We start from the raw sequence: 20,367 nt of genomic DNA on the forward strand, positions 1-20,367 counted from the left end.
ATACTTGATGTCATGCAGGTGTGTTCGTCGTGGTGCGACAACCACAGGGAATGCTGGACGGAGATTGTGCGCATGTGGCGCACGGATGAGGCGTACGCGAGGCACGCCGACCGTTAGGGCCGCCGCGCGCAGATGCGAGGGGTGTCACACCACCAAGGGAATCAGCCCCTCCCCCAGTTCGCGACAAGATGGGTATGCGTCCGTTCATGTCTTAATCCTTACGCTCAATTGTCAATACTTGTAACCATGTTTGTGTTTTCAATGCAGACGCAGACGCACGGTGGGCAGGAAATCAACGAGTACACCGCGTACCTCCTCTCTCACAAGGGCAAGGCGATGGATCCGAACAACGTCTACAACCCGAAGGACGGGCCCGATGCGTACACCAACCCCACCGCCTACGAGAAGGCCACCGAGTACACCGTCGCGGCTCGCCAGCGCTATGGGGAGACGTTTGACCCCACCGCCGAGCCCCTGGACACAGACCTCCTGCAGAGGTTGGGACCAGGGAAGCAGCACGGCCGCTACTACATGGCCCTCGACCCGTCCCAGGTTCCTACGCTGACCCAGGTTTGATCCACGCCCACGAGCTCCAGCGACATCCCCGTAGCGCCCCGGCGGCAGTCAGCGTCACAGGTAAGTGCCGTTTCGTTCGTCGTTCACTTGTTTCGCACCTGTACATACAATCAACACTACGGATGTAATATTGCAGGCCCAGATGGAGGCCAAGATGGAGGAGAGGATCGCCACGTTGCACGCACAGATGATGGCGCAACAGATGGCTTACCAGCAAAGCCTGCAGCAGCACTACAACACTCAGATGCAGAACATGGCCAGCTTCTTCCAGTCCATGCAGACGCCCGGGGCGTCTACACCGCCTCCTCTTCCAATGTTCGCTCCACCGCCTCCTCCTCCAGAGTTTTTTCCTGTACCTGCTCCTGTCGCTCCTGGAGGGACCCCGGTGAGTATATTGACTCTTGCTTTAACTTGTGCGTCCATGCTGCAGATACTAATGACATCACTTGGCGTTTAACTTGTGCAGGTACAGTCGGCGGGTTCGAACCCGTCTCCTGGAGGTCCCGGCCATCAGATGATGTCGTATCCACCACCTGCACCCTATCCACCGTATCCACCTCCGCGTGGCCCTCCTCCGACGTACTCGTGGCCGCCGGTGCGCGGAGGGTGGCAGTACGCGCAGGCGCCTCAGTTTGGTCCAAGGGGGTTTCCGTGGGCAAACCCTGGGGGCTCTGGGGGCGGAGCGGACGACGAGACCGGGGACGGCGCGACGAGCTAGGTATTTGTCGATTCTGTTATCATGTATCCACCGTATCGTCGAAGTTGTTGTCATGTATTTCTTTTCTTCGTTATGGACCTAGACTTGTTATGTTGAACTTCGTGTGATGGACGTCGACTTGTGGTGTTCGACGTGTTGGACTTCATGTGATGGTTGTAATGCACTTGTGTGGTTGTTATTGTGACATATATGTGAGATATATGTGATGTTGTGCGTTATTGTGATATATGTGGTGATGTTGGCGACAAATGTGATGAAATTGTGATATAAATGGTGCTACCGGTGCTTCTGGTGAAATTGGATTATAATTTGTGATTTTGCAGGGTTTTGATGCGAGAAAACAGAAAACAAAAGCAAAAAAAAAAAAAATTTCCAGCTTTGCGGCAAAGCTGGGCAAAAAAAACCCAGGACAGAGTCTTTGCCGACTGCAATGGGAGGCAGTCGGCAAAGAGGTCAAACCTTTGCCGACTGCAACTCCGAAAGCAGTCGGCAAAGAACATTTCAAAAAAAAAATTTTCTTTCTTTGCCGACTGCCGAGCTGGCGGCCAGTCGGCAAACAATTTTTGAAAAAAAAAATTCTTTGCCGACTGCCGAGGAACCAGCAGTCGGCAAAGGCTGCCGTCAGGGCTGACGGCGCCACGTGGCTATGCCGACTGCTGGCGTGGCAGTTGGCAAAGGCTTTGCCGACTGTGTGCCACATGGCAGTCGGCAAATCCGCCTTTGCCGACCCAGGCTTTGCCGACTGCTCTTTGCCGACTGCCACGTGGCTTTGCGGTCGGCAAAGCCTTTGCCGACTAGGTTTATGCCTTTGCCGACCGGGGCAAGCAGTCGGCAAAGAGGCGTTTTCCTGTAGTGTATAATGCGCCAATCCTGACTTATGCAGAGTACATACGTACGCATTTCAAGGCAACATATATCTACATGTATTAAATTGAGGTCCTACTTGGAATAATAGGAGACACGAGGCATGCATCTGGTTTTTGTAGGCTGTTGGATGGATTACGGTGGTGGCGCGGCGGCCGGGCAACGTCGCTCGCCGATCGAATAATCCATGCACAGCGCACCTACCTGACCTCACCAGCAATTATATGTGTGTATATATATACATTTAATTATTGTTTTGTGCTTTTGTTGGGATCCTTCTGGATGGGTCACTGCCACGTACGTCTGCAACCACATATTATTCCGGTGTGGGCAATGATTCCATTTCTTTTTTTGGAGGATGGCATCTGTTCATCACCGATGACTCGGATGCTCATCGCCATAGAACGAGCAGCCTATCATGATACTCCCCGTGTAGGTATTGCTGCTGCTGCAACAGAGAAGAATTGACAACTCAGTCTGATTGTCGTTTGGAGCAGGAGCAGTTGGCACTTGGCAGTGCACACACAACCCGTACGAGAACGACAAGCGCACAAAAGGGAGAAGATTCTGCACGTTCAATCCGTAGGAATAAATTCACCTTCACGGGATAAACGCAAGAAGCAGGGAACATTCTGCATTCTAAAGGGCAGGATCATATTTTGTCGACAATTTAACCAATGTTAATTAAGATGTGAAACAATCAAACTAAAGTCTCCGCACGCGGCTACAAAGAAAAGTAGAAAACGATCTGGATTCTACAGGGACGCAGGAAGGAAGGGAGGAACGCAGAAGACAACGACATGGCACCAGCAGTGCTACTGCTAGCATCTACAGTACGTAGAGAGGGAATCTGGCATTGTTTGATGAGCTAGCTAGTAGATGCGCGCCCTACATCTACACGGTAGAGTTACAAGTTTAAGAGCATGTTGATCACCTAAATTAGTTATTAGTCCAACCGAAGGTTGGGTGAGTAAAGTTTAATCTCACTACGCCCAGGAGGTATTTGTAGGGGCGGCTCCTGAGCATTTGTAGCCGCGGTTTTGCCAGCCGTCCCTAAGCAACCGCAGCTACGTATGCTTGATTTGTAGGGGCAGTTGGACAGCCGCCCATATAAATCGATTTGTAAGGGCCCCTATAAATCGATTTGTAGGGGCGACTGATGATTTATAGGGGCGGCTGGATATTGAGCCGACCCTCCAAATTAATTTTCAGAAATTACGAAAAAATTGTCAAAAAAATAGATTTTTTTTTAATCCGGGAATGCCCTCACTAGTCAGCCACACCACCTGATCCCTAGCCATGGCATGTTATGCATGATTTTTGGACACTTCACGTCGGCTGGGATTCAAACCCGTGACCTCCCCCTCGCGCGTATCCTTCTCTACCACTGCACCTCACAATCACTTGTGTCTATAATCCATTTTGGTTCCCCACATATTATCCTAAACCGAGCATAAATTGATTGTTTGATGCCCTAAACGAATTCAAATGAAAAAGTTATCAACTACAAAGTTTTATAACTTTTCGAGATCTACAACTTCCATTTTGGTAGTTTCTCCATCCGAGGTCGTTTACAAAATTTGAATTTTAAATTTAATAAATTCAAACGTAGTTTTCCTTGACAAGATGAATTCAAATAAAAAAGTTATCAACTACAAAGTTTCATAACTTTTCGAGATCTACAACTTTTATTTTTTGCTGTTTGTCCATCCAAGGTCATTTTAAAATTCAAATTTCAAATTTTAGGAAATTCAAATATAGTTTTTCTTGACGAGATGATCTCAAATGAAAAAGTTATGTACTACAAAGTTTCGTAACTTTTTGAGATCTACAACTTTCATTTTGGTAGTTTTTCCATCTGAGGTCATTTGGAAATTTTGAAATTCAAATTTAAGAAATTCAAACATAGTTTTTCTTGACAAAATAAATTCAAATAAAAGTTGTCAACTACAAAGTTCTATAACTTCCCGAGATCTATAATTTTTATTTTGGTCATTTGGTCATCCGACATAGTGGTAGTAACATTATTTACAAATTTTACATATCCCTCTTACTTCAAATTTTATTACCACTTTGTCAGATGAAGAAATGATCAAAGTAAAAGTTGTAGATCTTAATGAGTTCTACAACTTTTATGTACATGAATTTTTCAGCTGAAATCATTTAATGTTTCAAAATAACGTTTGAAGTTGCCATATTTTGAAATTCAAAATTCAAATTGATAAAACAGTCACATGAAAAGATGGACAAAATAATAGCTCTAAGAACACAATAAATTGATAGAGCATGATTTTAGAAAATTTTAGGAAAAAATCATCAAATTTGAAGTTAGTATGAGGGAGAAAGACTAGTTACAAGTTTTGGCTAGAGATTAAAAAGAGAAATAAGTGTTCTTCAACAATTTCAAATTGAATTTCAAACAGCATTTTGAAGTAGTACATGATTTCAAATGAAAAGTTGTAAACAACAAAGTTTCATGACTTTTCGAGATTTACAACTTTTATTTTGGTTATTTCTCCATCCGATGTCATTTGAAAAAAATTCAAATTTTAGTGCTTAATTTTTACTATTCGGCATCTATTTGTAGGGACGGCTCAACCCAAATCAAGCCATTTGTAGGGGCGGCTGATAACATCAGTAGCCCCTACAAATGGATTTGTAGGATCAGCTCGTTTGAGCACTATTTGTAGAGCCGCCGCTAAAAAAAGGGAGCGTTGCTACAAATCATTTTTGTAGTAGTGTCTTATTCTATTTATATAGATAGATGCATGGACTACTGATGAGAGGGACTAATTAACAGCTAGTTTTGGATTGGACTAAAAATTAGTCCTCTTTTTAGTCCACCTGTTTGGTTACCTTAATTTAGTTCAGTAATTAATCATGTTTTAATTAACACTGTACCACAACCCAAAAGTAGCATCAAACGGCAGTCATGCATTGTAGTGGGTGTGTGGTATAGTGGATCATCTAGAGCCGCCATCATGTTTTAATAGTTCGGTTTAGCTAGCACAAGTGGCTAATTAAGCAGACAAATAATAACAATCAAACGTAATAAGTACCCCACATGTTAATTGATGATTACGTTGCATTGCCTTGCAAAGTTGCGACTATATAATTTTTTTTAATTTCCTAGTAGGCTAGTACGTAGACTAGAACAGTAGTAGTACAAATTAAGGGTCAACGCTGCATGCATATTGCTTGCTAGGATATATACATATGTATAAATCGATGCAACTTCTACGTAACCGTTGTCGATCATCGTGACTCAGCTTCGCTCAACAATGCATATCCATCAAAGTCGATCAAAACGTGTTCTTTTTTCTTGTTTTTGTGGGAGGGCGCTGCCGTTACTCTTTATTAAGAAGATATATTATACATGACAGTCGTCATCATCGTTATTTCGTGAATACTACCAATGGCATGATCCATGAGGAGGAGATAATATAAACACACCCACACGCGCGATGTGAGATGTCCTGATCCATGAGGTACATAGCACGAGAGTGCCACGTACTACTATAAGACCATTTTGTTGAATGGGAAAAATGAATTTTTAGAGACGGTTGTGTGTCCCACCTATCAAGGGTGTCTATGCTATAATTAAGAATTCCACAAGAGGTGCTAACTTCTACCTCTGAAAACATTACTTCGTTCTAGAGGTGAGTGGCTTGAGTCACCTACCTCTGGAAATCAATGAAAAAAAATCAAAACAAACACATGGAGCCATGCTGCTGAGCTCGTCGCTGCCCACGCCGTCGATGATAATTTGTGGCAGAAGATGGTAGGGATCACCTAGAGATAGTAGTCGTGGATGAAAACGAGGTCCACATTGGGATTTAAGAGATCGAACACATGTGCAGTAGGCGTTATGCGTGTTGGCACAAGAAGGTAGACGTGATAGAGCTCCATGTTGAAACTATGTCAACTTCGGTGCCATGTAGATCACGACTAACCATCTCAGCAGTACCCTAAAGCCACTTCAACTCCATCATTGTCCTCTTCTGGTTGCTAGCCCAGACGTAGTCCTCATTGCCACGCAGTCCTCATCCACCACAAAGATCTTTTTGTTGCTAGTACCCCACCCAGGAAGATGCTAAGGTGACGGTCAGGCCCTTCCACCCTATAAGGATGGCTCAATTCATTCTAGGATGCATGCGGTATATTTCCTTCACCCAACAATAGTTGATGTGGCCTATAGTTGTGGGCAACGTATCAGGTGTAAACCAATTAACCTGTGCAAACTTAGGAAACTACCAATCAGGACCACTAGATGTTGATCCAATGGATGGAGTGAGAGGTGGAATTTTTTTTGCGCTTAAGCCCTGAAAGGATCAAGATGCCCAGAGGGGGGAGGTGAATTGGGCTAATTCTAAATGTCTTCGCAATAAATAAGTCCTACGGTTAGCCTAATTAACCCCTTGTGCCTACAAAGTGTTTCTATTGAACTAACGCACAAAAGTTTAGCAACCTAAGGTCCAATCCTACTCTAGTATGGTACAATTCTATGAATGTAAATGACAAGAATTGAATTGCTCAAAGTAAATGCTCAAAGTAAAGAGAGGAAGAGGAAACGCGGCGATGTTTTGCCGAGGTATCGAGAGTCGCCACTCCCCACTAGTCCTCGTTGGAGCACCCGCGCAAGGATGTAGCTCCCCCTTGATCCGCGCAAGGATCAAGTGCTCTCTACGGGTTGATTCTTTGACACTCCGTCGCGATGAATCAGCCACAACCGCTCACAACTTGAGTTGGGTCATCCACTAAGCTCTCCGGATGATCACCAAGCTCCCAATCACCACCAAGCCATCTAGGTGATGGCGATCACCAAGAGTAACAAGTACGAACTCTCACTTGACCACGACAAGCCTAATGAGAAGGGTGGATGCACACTTTGCTACTCTTGATCTCACTAATGAGGGCTCTCTTTGGGATTCTCAAATCTCAATCACCTCACTAGGACCTTGCTCTTCTTGGCACTCACAAACGTGTTTCTCAGCTGTTGGAATGAGCAAAAGTACCCCCAAACACGAGTGGAGGTGGTATTTATAACATGGGCTGAAAAACGAACCGTTATGTGCCTCTGCGGGATGACCGGACGCTTCGGTCATGTTGACCGGACGCTTCGGTCATGTTGACCGGACGTTTCGGCAGTATACCCCGAACTCCAGTGTTTACAGTGTGACCGGACGCTGGCCAGCGTCCGGTCGTGATTTTCCCTCTCTGGAACCTTACTGAAGTCGACCGGAAGCTGGCTCTCAGCGTACGCTCACTTGACCTCTCAGCGTCCGGTCGTGCCAGACGCATTCCACTTGGTCAAATGCACTGACCGGACCCTGAGCCAGCGTCCGGTCAAATCGGAGCCAGCGTCCGGTCAGTATTTGACCCTCCATTCACTTCCAACTCTCGATCATATGTGAATGAAGTTTGCTCCAATGGATCTTAGGCATATTTAGGAGCTATCTAGTGCTAGTTTTAACAAGTGTGCACCACACTTAACTCACTAGACTCACCTAGGTCAAGCTACCCGTCCATACCCCCCTTAATAGTATGGCCAAAGGAAAAACAAAGTCCTAAACTACTCTAAGTGTCTCTCTAACTCCAATCGACACTTAGAACTAGTCATCCTTAACCTTGTCGTCCATCCTTTGAAAACCGAAACGATTTCCATCGTAGGGGCATGACAACCATGATTGCCCAATCGATCTCTATTACCATGACCTAACTTAATTACCTCTGCAAAACACACGTTAGTCATAGTAATCTTATATTGTCATTTATCACCGAAACCCTACTAGGGGCCTAGATGCTTTCAAGCCCTCCACCCGCTGGCCTTTTTTTTTGCGCTTAAGCCCCCTCACCCCATCCATTGGATCAACATCTAGTGATCCTAATTAGTAGTTTCTAAGTTTGCATAGGTTGGTTGGTTTGCACCTGATATGTTGCCATAGTTGTGGCTTGATTCATCTATCGGATGTCTTAAACTTTGCAAAGATCTACTTTTTTTTTCTAAAACAAATTGGTAGGAGAGTTGCATGTTACATAGAAGATCCAGAAGATAACGCCAACATCACATATGGCAAGCCATCATATACAGATCCTATTTTGTCAATGCATCGCTAGTACTTTGATCTATGTCCATGGATGATTTGGTGGTTTCAGGAAAAAAAAACAAGGTCTGAAACATCATGAAATCAACTAATAATGTGATCAAATAAAGCAAAGCATGAAATGATAATTCAAAAAAAATAGCAAGTGATGAGCAATGGAGCAATGGAAACAAGAACACATAAGATCCAAATAAGTCCAAATCGACAACAAAAAGAAGTACTATATTTTTAATTTTTGTGTTAGTTTCATATAAAATGAATTACTTTGAACATTTAGACTAAACCATTTTTTATATCTGTAGAAAATGGAAATCGCCATTGAAACCAGCTAGATGAGTTACAACATTTCAACAGGAAACCTTTATTAGCTTCAAAATAGTTACAAAAAAAAAACTAGAGCAACATTGAAGGAACTATGACTTTATGTATCAAGAAGAAATATGCACCCAATTTTTTTTTTGCTTCCTAGAGCAATGAGAGCGCTACTCACCTCCTACAATGGGTACGACCAGGTGGTTTGCCTTCTGCTTTCGATGCTGCATGTTTGTATCACTTATGGTTCAATTATGTTTTATTAACTTAATTTAGCAGCACAATGAATCTTTTCCAAAATGATGGCTCAATTCATTCTAGGATGCATGTGGTATATGTTTCCTTCACCCAACAATACCTGATGTGGCCCATAGTTGTGGCTTGATTCATATATCGGATGTCTTGTACTTTGCAAAGATCAATCATGAAAGCAACTTGTGGTCCTTATTTTCTCTAAAACAAATTGGTAGGAGAGTTGCATGTTACATTAAAAATGTTAGGAGAAGACTTCCATGAGTGTCCTGCAAAGTTACAAAATCCAAAATGGGAGCTCAAAAATAAAAACAAAACAAAAACTCTTTGGTTCGTTCGAGTCGGAGGACAAAAAAAAAAGTCTTACTGCCGCAAGTTCAGAGCCGTCAGGTGTTCTGTTCCTATCAAAATCTGAGGTCCCCGCCACCTTGATTTTTGTCATAAGCCTATTGTTTGGCATTTCCTTGTGGTTGAAAACATGTGCATTTCACTCATTCCAAGTCTCCCTGAAGAATGAATAATCTCATATGACCACACAGGTGCATTTCAAAAGATTGCAATTGAGGCGCTTGTTAAGAGCAACCACTTGGTAAAACTGAGACATGCTTATAATAGCCAGGTGATGGGAATATATATATATATATATATATATATATATATATATATATATATATATATATATATACCTGTAACTGGCTATAAAATAACTTAATCTGTAGCCATTTTGAGTAACGACAATTACTATGTTAATTTACGAGATTATAGTAACTTCTTACTAAGTGGTTTACTATATATATATATATATATATATAGTTTTCTACATGTTTGTCTTGAATAATAAACGGGAGAGATGTCGACTACATACTAGTGGAATTTATTTTCTCAAAAAGGTTTTTGGTTTGTTATGAATATTACTACTGATTAAGCTAGAGAAGCCAATGTACTGGTGTTGCACTTTTCTGTACGTTTTGTATTATCCAATCTCTCAATTCACCAGTTTCGTGTGGTACATGTTTCCTATATATATTGCTCCATCTAATAGTTTCTACATCCTGACTTATGCAGAGTATATACGTACGCATTTCATGGCAAGATATCTACATGTATTAATTAAATTGAGGTCCTATTGGGAATAATAGGAGACACGAGGGATGCATCTGGTTTTTGTAGACTGAACAATTATTTATCTTGGATGGATTCAGGGATGATACGGTGGTGGCGCGGCGGCCGGGCAACGTCGCTCACCGCCCGAATAATGCTTGCACATGCACAGGACCTACCTGACCTCACCAGCAATTATATATAATCCTTCTCGATGGCACAACGTAAAAAACGATTTTTAGCAATGGAATAAATTTTTTATAGGGGCGGCTGGTGATGAAGCCGCCCCTACAGTGGCGTGCTCGGGAGCCCAGACACCAGCCGTCCCCTACAAATGGAACAACATGGGCGGCTGGTGATACGAGCCGCCCCTACAAATGGGTCTGATTTGTAGGGGCGGCTCACTCACCAGCCGCCCCCGGAGTTTCTATTTGTAGGGGTGGCTGGTGATTAAGCCGCCCTACAAATGCCCCACGTACAGTCAATGCCCATCCAAAATATCTACTCCCTCCGTCTCAGACTCCCTCTCTCCGTCTCGACTCCCTCTCACTCCCTCTCCTCCGAGCCCCTCCGTCTCTCCCCCACGCCGCCCCTCCCCGCCGCCCCTGCCCCCCGGCCACCTCCCGATGCCTCCCGATGCCATCGAGAAGCCGTGCCTCCACGTCTCCGCCGCCGTCCCCCCACTGAGTCCCTGTCTGACACCGTGTGGTGTGGACGCGAGCGCTCTCGGTCTGCGGCTCCTCTCCCGCGCGGTGGAGAGGCTGCGGCCGCTGCTTGTCTAGGGGCCGCCGACGATGCAGCTGAGGCCGGAGGATGCCATGGAGGAGGTGGAGGCCGAGGCAGCGCCCAAGGCGGCGGCGGGGCCGAAGTTAGGGTTCTGAAGGTCTTCGTCTCCCCATCCGTCCTCCACGAGGCCAGGAGGATCATCCAGGAGTCCGATGTGAGCTAACACAATCCCTCTCCTTATCCTTATCCGTCGATTCGATTGCGTTCCATTCGCTTTCTGATCTGCTTGTTCGGGTTTCACAGCTGCGGAAGTAGGGGAGGGGAAACGCGCACTAGTAAAAAAAGGGCTTCTATTCCCGGCTGCCAACCCCCTTTATTCCCGGTTACGCAGCCGGGAATAGGAGTTCGGGAATAAAGGGTTAGTAGCCGGGAATAGAAGTGGACCTTTAGTCCCGGTTGGTGATACCAACCGGGACTAAAAAGGTAGCCACTCCAGCGCCTGGGCTGGCCCCTTTATTCCCGGTTGGTATTACCAACCGGGACTAAATGGTCTTTTTTTCTTTTCCTGTTTATTTCAATTGATGATTCTTTTTTTTTGTTTTAATTTGGTTTTCGAATACGCATTATTCGCTGCAAAGTAATATACGTATACGCGCGCGTACTGTAAAGTTTTTGCTCGATCAATGCACGCAAGCAACACAAGTAAAAGTAAACTAAAACATAATATTACATTTCATCGTCACATGTAAAGTTTGCATTAATTGTACATTTCATCATCACATGTTCTTTGGATCAATATGAAATTTGGCTTTCATCATCACATATTTGGGTCATAGTAAAACTCACCGCCGGGAGTTAAGACCTGATCATTCAGAAATCCACCTATTGTCTCTTGGATTGCTTTGAGATGGTGTGTGTCCAGGGTTTTTTTCCTTCAACCAACGAGTCTTCAATTTGAGATATGAGATAAAGAAAAAGTATATTAGTATGTATATATATATATGTGTGTATCAAGAATAATGATAAATAAATTGTATCTATCATGAATATATATATATATATAAATATATGTATGAAGAATATATATATATATATATATATATATATATATATAGACTAGTTCTTTTTTAGCACACTCTCATGAACTCGCAAACATAGTATCCACATAGATTGGTCCCCTGGGCTGCAGCAGAACCCACTTTACGAGAAAAAGATTCGTCATCATTCGAGCATAGGGAAATTGAACTAAGCTAGGTATATAGTACTTACTTTGTATAGCACTACTTTCAGTGGCACTTTGCGTTTCATATGGTGTTCCAGACAGACTTTTTCCCAACAGCTACCAAATAACATAAAAAATATTTGGACCATTAATTTGCATGCAGAGAGACTGGAATAGTTTTGCTAGTGAGACTGCAATTACCTCTGAATAATATCTATCATCTCTTGGAACTCTTTTTGCTCTTTTCTCATCGAGTCCCAGATGCCTAGATGACCTTTCTCCAGATCGAGTTCCATCAATATCCAGTGTTCACTGCCATGTCCATTAACACTCATTAATTAGCTAACAGGTACAGTGAACATATATATATATATGGATACACGATCGTCGACATTATGAACACTTACCTGAAGTTGTAGGGGAAGAGTATACATTTCTTGTCACGTTGCTTCTTTAAGAACATCTTGATATTGGCCTCTGTTTCTGCTTTCCATGTTGGATGGGGTTTAGGGTTTTTGAATACGATATGTGGATCAATGAAACCAATATCAGTACACCCTCTCTTTTTGCACTCTCCCATCTCAAACCTGCATCATATATATAGAGTGAGGATAATAAACACAGACATGTACGTACGTAGCGACTTATTATTAATTAGTAGAAAGAATCACTTACAGACAATAGCAGCTGATGAGAGTCTTGTCGAGAGAGTTCCGGTGGACTAGTTGGTGTAATTCAGCAAACTCAATGTACATAACGTCATCGCCACGGAACCAATGGTCGTCTTTGATTCTGACAGAAATATAGAACTCTTTTCGGTGACACGAGTCGAGGTACAAGGTGTTTAGCTTGAACAATTGTGTACCCAGTTCATTGATGGTCTTAGGATTCCATAGACTCCTGCCATGCTCATATTTCTGCCATTCATCCGCTACCGGCGCACTTTCGAAGAGGAAATCGCCAAGGTCGATACCTCTCATAGCATAAAAGTTAGCAAGTTATGTCATATCCACTTCTTTATCAGCAGGTATTTCCATCATATCCAGCATATCTATGTTTGAACCATATTTATTAGCAATAACTAGAGGAGGGACTGATTGCAATTCTTGTTCTCCGAGTTGTGCAACAGTTTTCCCTGCTTTAGCAGCTTTCTTGATTATCTTGCTAAGAGTGCGGTCAAAGTCTGATGGTCGGGGGTGGCCGGGGAGGCGAATCGGCGGCGGCGGAGCTCTAGGAACGTGCTGAAGACGAAGACGATCGATGAGGAGGAAGAGAGAAGGGAGGCGACGGTTTATATGAGAGGGGCCTTTAGTCCCGGCTCCATCTACCGCCCGGGACTAAAGCACCTTTAGTCCCGGCTCCTGTCACCGGCCGGGACTAAAGGGGGAACCTGTAGTCCCGGCTCCATCCACCGCTCGAGACTAAAGCACCTTTAGTCCCGGCTCCATCCACCGCCCGAGACTAAAGGGGGACCTTTAGTCCCAGCTGTTGGAAGGAGCTAGGACTAAAGGATTTTTTGGCGGACCACCAAATACAGCCTACCTTTAGTCCCAGCTGGTGGCAGGAGCTGGGACTAAAGGTGGGCTATATTTTCATTTCCCGCCAACTTTTAAGCAGATCAGTTTATTTTATATATGTTTTGTATTTAAATGTTTAAGTTTTATTATTTGTGCAGTAAATTCAATACTTGGCATAAATTTTTTTTAGAAAAAGTAATAAACTTTATTTTCATTTACTGCACACAAAAAAATATGTGACCTAAACTATTGTGTTTTTTATTATAAATGTTGAACATAATGCAACTAATACTCACTATTTTCGTTAATGCAAAAATGTAGACTTTAATTGAAATTATTAAATTTATTGGTTTTCGACAGGAAATTAGTTTTCACGTAATTGTAACGTAAATCTTTAGGTTCTTCATTAATCATTGTATAATTAATCGGTGAGTTCGGGCGCAAATTCAATTAAAGTTAAAAAAGTACCAAACCACCTCAGAAAAATCTCAAACTTGGTGGTGGCTACACACAGGGCATTTGTAGTCTTGAGAAAAAGTTTGAGACCAATCCAGCACTGGAAAGCAAATGGACTTCAGAGTCCCAGAGAACCTAGATGTATAGATAGGGTTCGACGAAAGGTTCTATATACCTCTGTGAAGCACGTTGACTCTGCCTATGTCGAAATGGCTTGAAATTTTTTTGGCAGTCATTTACACCCAAAATATGGCTCCACACAAGATCTTAGATTTTTCTGATAATTATTTTTATTATTACATTTTTCTTTGTGCCGCGTGAGACGAAATACGGTGAATTACATATTGAAAACAATATAATTTTGCATCAACCTCCACAAATATTTGTCTCCTAGGGCACAATAGACCATTTGGCAAAGTTTGGCACCATTCCGGATCATTTAGGGGGTGGACCCAGTTCAATGTATAATTAATTAGTGAATTCGCGCGGAAATTCAATTAAAGTGCAAAAAGCACCAAACCAGCTCAGAAAAAGCTCGAACTTGGTGGTGGCTATACATAAGGCATTTGAAGTCTTGAGAAAAAGTTTCAGCCCAATCCGACACTAGAAAGCACATGGACCTCAGAATCCCAGAAAACCTAGGTGTATAGATATGGTTTGACGAAAGGTTCTATATACCTCTGTGAAGCACATCGACTCCGCCCATGTCAAAATGGCTTGAAATTTTTTTGGCAGTCATTTACACCCAAAATATGGCCCCACACAAGATCTTAGATTTTTCTGATAATTATTTTTATTATTACATTTTTCTTTGTGTCGCGTGAGACGAAATACGGTGAATTACATATTGAAAACAATATAATTTTGCATCAACCTCCTCAAATATTTGTCTCCTAGGGCACAATAGACCATTTGGCAAAGTTTGGCACCATTCCGGATCATTTAGAGGGTGGACCCAGTTCAACATATAATTAATTGGTGAATTCGCGCGGAAATTCAATTAAAGTGCAAAAAGCACCAAACCAGCTCAGAAAAATCTCGAACTTGGTGGTGGCTATACATAAGGCATTTGAAGTCTTGAGAAAAAGTTTCAGCCCAACTCGGCACTAGAAAGCACATGGACCTCAGAATCCCAGAGAACCTAGGTGTATAGATAGGGTTCGATGAAAGGTTCTATATATCTCTGTGAAGCACGTCGACTCCGCCTATGTCAAAATGACTTAAAATTTTTTGGCAATCATTTACACCCAAAATATGGCCCCACACAAGATCTTAGGTTTTTCTGATAATTATTTTTATTATTACATTTTTCTTTGTGCCGCGTGAGACGAAATACGGCGAATTACATATTCAAAACAATATAATTTTGCATCAACCTCCACAAATATTTGTCTCCTAGGGCACAAGAGACCATTTGGCAAAGTTTGGCACCATTCCGGATCTTTTTGGGTGGACTCAGTTCAACGTATAATTAATCGGTGAATTCGCGTAGAAATTCAATTAAAGTGCAAAAAGCACCAAACCAGCTCAGAAAAATCTTGAACTTGGTGGTGGCTTCACACAAGGCATTTGCAGTCTTGAGAAAAAGTTTGAGACCAATCCGGCACTAGAAAGCATATGGACCTCAGAATCCCAGAGAACTTAAGTGTATAGATAGGGTTCGACGAAAGGTTCTATATATCTCTGTGAAGTACGTCGACTCCGCCTATGTCGAAATGGCTTGAAATTTTTTTGGCAGTCATTTACCCCCAAAATATGGGCCCACACAAGATGTTAGGTTTTTCTGATAATTATTTTTATTATTACATTTTTCTTTGTGCCGCGTGAGATGAAATACGGTGAATTATAGATTGAAAACACTAGAATTTTGCGTCGAAATATGGTAAAATAAAACTTAAAAACTTATGTGTGAAAATTATATTTTTCCCCTAAAATCTAAAACTATTTTTTCAACAAAAGACTCTAAAAAATCAAAGTATACTTAAGAAAAGAATATAAATGAAACTAATAAACTAAAACTATTTGGTTTTTTAATGACTACTGGTGGAAGCTTTAGTCTCGGTTAGAGGTTATAACTAGGAACAAAGAGCAATATTTATTCCCGTCTAAAGCCTCCAACCGGGACTAAACATTTAGTCCCGGTTAGTGGCTCTAGCCGGGACTAAATATCGATCTTGAGTCCCGGTTATAGCCTCTAACCAAGATTAAAGGTTTGCCTGCCGAGCCAGCAGCGTTGGGCAGCGACCTTTACTCCTGGCTCGAGGGTATAGCCGGGATTAAATCTCCTTCACTCACGGGTTCAAAAAATGCTAGGAGTAACTCCAAAAATGGTGCCGAGACAAAAGGTTTGTTTTCTACTAGTGGCGGCGATCTGGAGTTGTTCGCCCTCACGTATAGCGCCATCGTGCGGCAGCTGCTCACGGATCTGGAGGAGGTCTGTCATCAAGCAGCTAATTATGGTACTGATCAGATGTATGTGCCTCTCCTTTTCTTACTTGCCCTTCCTTTTCCCGGTTAATTTGAAGAACTTTGGGTGGATGATATAGCCAGTGAGATATTATGGTAGTGTGGACGCTTCTATGGATGATGCCCTCAACATGTTCGATGAAATGTGCACAAGGTACACATTTTTCGTTTGGGATTGCAGTTACAGTACTGTGTACCTTGTGTTTCCATTTGGATTGTGCTTGTGTCTCTTGAGTTGTTTTACAGATTGTAGCAAATCTGGGCAGGGCCAGTGTGGTTGATCCTGGTGTCCTTGTTCATCATCGCTGCGCTTGGAGTTGTCCTTATGTTCTTGGTCTTATACCTGAGTGAGGCTAGGGCGTCCTTATGTTCTTGGTATTATACCTGAGTTGTACAATTATTTGAAACTTATTTTATATAGTGTGATAGTTGGAATAGATGCACCCATTATAGATTGCTCTCAAGTTTCTAACAGTCCTATATTCCCTAAAAAAAAGATTGTTCAGGGAACACAGAAACTCATCTTGTAGTATCACGAATCCTAACCACGATTAAAAATTCCTAGGTAAGAAGCTGTAGATGGGAGAAGATGGGCATGCTAAACTGTAGAAGATGGGCTTGCTAAACTTTAATTAGCTAGAAGATGGGCATACTCAAGCTGTAGGAAAATGGATGGAGTAGTGTCTGTTGTCATGTAATGACAGAGGAAGTTGTGATATAGATCCAAAGCGGAGGAAATCATATTTCACCTTCAGTAAGCTAGCCCAAAAATGAGAATCACCTTGTTTACGTTCCACTTGCACTATAGGTTTAGAACCTAGATATTTGTTTCATAGCAATTGTTGCCAAGTACCATCTATTGTTAGGAGCTTGAAGAGCCATTTACTCAGCAAAGCGATGTTCTTAAGATTTAAATCAGCTATTCCTAAACCACCATGATCCTTTGGCTAACATAGAATAGACCACATAGATGTTTGCTCTTCCAACTGCTGAGTCTTTTCTCAAAACGTTCCTCTACCATTCTCCAGTCGGCATTTCTTAAAGTTCTGTAATGTATCGGGATGCCCAAATACTTGATTGGCTACTCTGTTTCTGTTTTCTAACTAAATCTATGAGCCATATTGGTACAGATTATACTGGCTAATAGATGTGAACGCAAGAGGTTATACAACACTAAAAGGACAAGGTATCTCATCTTAATTCTAAGAAAACATCTGAACTGTTTCATCAATATGAAGGATCGTATATGAATATGCTATTGCTGAACTTGTTCAAATGTGCCCTGCAGTGGTTATACAAATTGCTTGGAATTAGTGGAGTTGCATTTGCAAAATATTTTCTGTGTCATGCCTGGCAGAAGAATAGTGTATCCAAAGCTCGTAAAAATATATCTAAACACTACGATCTGGTTAGTGAGCTTTCTTTGTATTTTCAAGAATAAATAAGATAACTAACTGCTCGAAGTTTACAACTATTCTCCCTCCATCCATATGCTGGAAATCATTCACTTCCATTGTTGAACTGACTAAGTAGTGACAGATTTATTTCAATGTGAAATATTTTTGTGCAGAGTAATGATTTCTTTGCTCTTTATCTGGATCCAACAATGACGTATTCTTGCGGTATTTTCAAGGTTTGCAAAATCTCATGATTTAATTTCCACATTGTAAATTATGTAGCTCTGTTCTCGAACAAGAAAATGATGTAGTATATATACTCTTGTGAGTAATACTCCTCTTGAGATTGCTTAATGACCTGGATATATTGGTTCTAATGGTAGGCTGAGGACAAGAGCTTAGATGCAGCCCAGCTACGTAAGCTTGACAGTCTCATTAATAAGGTAAGAAAATCATAATATGCATTAATTGTGCTTTGTTTGAACTCGCTTAGATCATAAATCTCACCTGATCGTGTGACAACCGCAATATATGCATTACCTTATTAATTACTTAATAGCTTGCATATAAAAATCAACATGACATTATATATATGATGTCTTTGTTGTTGCAATGAATCCATTTAACTGAAGGATAAGGTGGAGTCATCAGGGCATCATGTTCTTGACATTGGTTGAGGTTGGGGCACTTTAGCAATATGGTTGGTGAAGAAAACAGGTTGCAAGTGCACAGGAATTACATTATCCGAGGAGCAACTGAACTACACCAAAAGAAAGGTGAAAGAATCTGGATTAGAGGTAAGTTATATTCTTTTCTTGATAGTAGTGGCCCGAGATAGTCTTTTAGAAATATTAGCTAGCATTGGAAATTTTAAAAGCATGACAACAAATATCGAATGGCCAAAAGTTTGATAGGATTATAAGTTGGTGAGTGGTACTGCTGAAGTGATCATAGAAATGATAGCTCAGCTGCTGGTCTGATAACTATGTTCTCTTTGCTCATTTAGTGAGATGCTTGAACACGTTGACCATTAGTTCTACGAAGACTTTTTTGCATCCTGCGAGTATCATTTGGCAGAACACGGCACATTTGTCCTCCAGGTAAATCATTACCAATATATATTTATCTTATACACACCATTGTATGATTGGGGATATTTTTTTTTATATTTGATTTGATATGTATTACTACAATTCGCATTTGGAAGACATGTTAGAGAAGTATATTTAGCTGAAATTGCACTTGAGCATGTCCTTTGTTCTCCAGATCATTTTTTCCTATTCCTTTTCCTTGTTTCTGTTAAGCTCAATGCGCAAATGCTGATGACAGGGTAGCGGACCTGGCAAACTACCTGGCCTTCCTCTCACTTCGGAACCATAAGCAGCTCTCATTCTGACCCTCGACTGTGGCAGCCGCAGTGGTAGCCCTTGCTTGCCTTGCCACAGGCAAGGAGTCCTCATGCCATTTGGTGATGGAGGTGAACACCCAAGTCCTCCATTTCTAGCTATACATTTCGTTACATCTGTTATTGTTTAGAAGTTGGTAGGCATATATGAATCAAAGTATGAACTGTAACTACGAGAAGCTCAAGTCAGTTAGCTTCAAAACAGATACCAGACTTCAAATTTACATGCTCAGATTCTAGTTAGACTGGAAATGCCTAATGAGTAGCTCTTTACATATATGCAGACTCACATGAGGACACAGGACGATAACCTGCCATAATGCCTAATGGTATGCTTCTCCTCTTCTTTTTCCTATTTTGTTTTTAGAAAGACACTGGATGCCATGAATCATGATTCATGCATGCTACAGCTTGTGGAGCTCCATCTTGCACGCCTTAAATGAGGAAAACGAAAGGCAAGACATGCCATTAACAATTATCCTGTTTGATATTGCTCATAGATCTTTTTGGTGTCTTGGGCACAACTACATGTGTGTATATCGCTAAGATAAACTCATCTAATCAGTCGTCTCTTAAGATGTCATGTATCTAGTATAAACTTGATGGATTTAGGAGTAACACCTCATCTGTATGCAGTGTCTGTTATTTGTTATAATCTGGTATAAATAAATGTGTATTGTCATTGAGTTTCAGTACAATCGTAGAAAAAGATAAGTCATGATGGAGTTGTGCATGAAAAATATATGTTCTGGTCGAATTTGAATTGTAAATTTAAATTTTTTTTGGCGGAAAAATGATTTGCACCAGCCGCCCCTACAAATCGATTTGTAGGGGCGGCTACAGTACCAACCACCCCTAAAAATCGATTTGTAGGGGCGGCTGCCGCCCCTACAAATCGATTTGTAGGGACGGTCTGGGAACCGCCCCTACAAATGCATGATTTGTATAGATGGTATGGTAGGGGCGGCCGGCCAAACCGCTCCTACAAATGCTTATTAGCCGCCCCTAAAAACGATATCTGACGTAGTGTGGGACACGTCTGCAACCGCATAATATTCCGGTGTGGGCAATGATTCCATTTCTTTTTTTTGAGGATGGCATCCTGTTCATCACCGATGACTCGGATGCTCATCGCCATAGAACCGGCAGCCAATCAGAGATACTCCTACCCCAGCTGCTGCAGCAACAGAGAAGAATTGACAACTAGCTCAGTCTGATTGTCGTTTGGAGCAGGAGGAGCAGTTGGCAGTG

The 20,367-nt window shown here is 42.0% G+C and overlaps 2 protein-coding genes and 1 pseudogene across 2 annotated transcripts; all 3 read left to right on the plus strand.

Annotated features, from left to right (window-relative positions):
• The first annotated feature begins 593 nt into the window (after positions 1–593).
• Positions 594–1,380, plus strand: LOC136486013 (U1 small nuclear ribonucleoprotein C-like). Its single transcript, XM_066482775.1, has 3 exons — positions 594–636; positions 713–961; positions 1,043–1,380. Exons 2-3 carry the CDS (start codon positions 719–721, stop codon positions 1,292–1,294), a joined length of 495 nt encoding a protein of 164 aa, XP_066338872.1. The 5' UTR covers positions 594–636; positions 713–718; the 3' UTR covers positions 1,295–1,380.
• A 9,031-nt stretch (positions 1,381–10,411) lies between these two features.
• On the plus strand, positions 10,412–10,968 carry LOC136487853 (early nodulin-20-like). The gene is made up of 2 exons (XM_066484964.1): positions 10,412–10,867; positions 10,957–10,968. Exons 1-2 carry the CDS (start codon positions 10,412–10,414, stop codon positions 10,966–10,968), a joined length of 468 nt encoding a protein of 155 aa, XP_066341061.1.
• A 5,207-nt stretch (positions 10,969–16,175) lies between these two features.
• LOC136487854 (uncharacterized) lies at positions 16,176–19,436 on the plus strand (annotated as a pseudogene).
• Positions 19,437–20,367: the final 931 nt, after the last annotated feature.

Source organism: Miscanthus floridulus, chromosome 10 (genome assembly GCF_019320115.1).
Source record: "Miscanthus floridulus cultivar M001 chromosome 10, ASM1932011v1, whole genome shotgun sequence".
Lineage (NCBI taxonomy): Eukaryota > Viridiplantae > Streptophyta > Magnoliopsida > Poales > Poaceae > Miscanthus > Miscanthus floridulus.

Coding starts and splice junctions, on each gene's coding strand:
- LOC136486013 (XM_066482775.1), top strand. CDS start 719: ATGGAGGCCAAGATGGAGGAGAGGATCGCCACGTTGCACGCACAGATG. Junction 962..1,042: donor TCGCTCCTGGAGGGACCCCG/GTGAGTATATTG, acceptor TAACTTGTGCAG/GTACAGTCGGCGGGTTCGAA.
- LOC136487853 (XM_066484964.1), top strand. CDS start 10,412: ATGCCCATCCAAAATATCTACTCCCTCCGTCTCAGACTCCCTCTCTCC.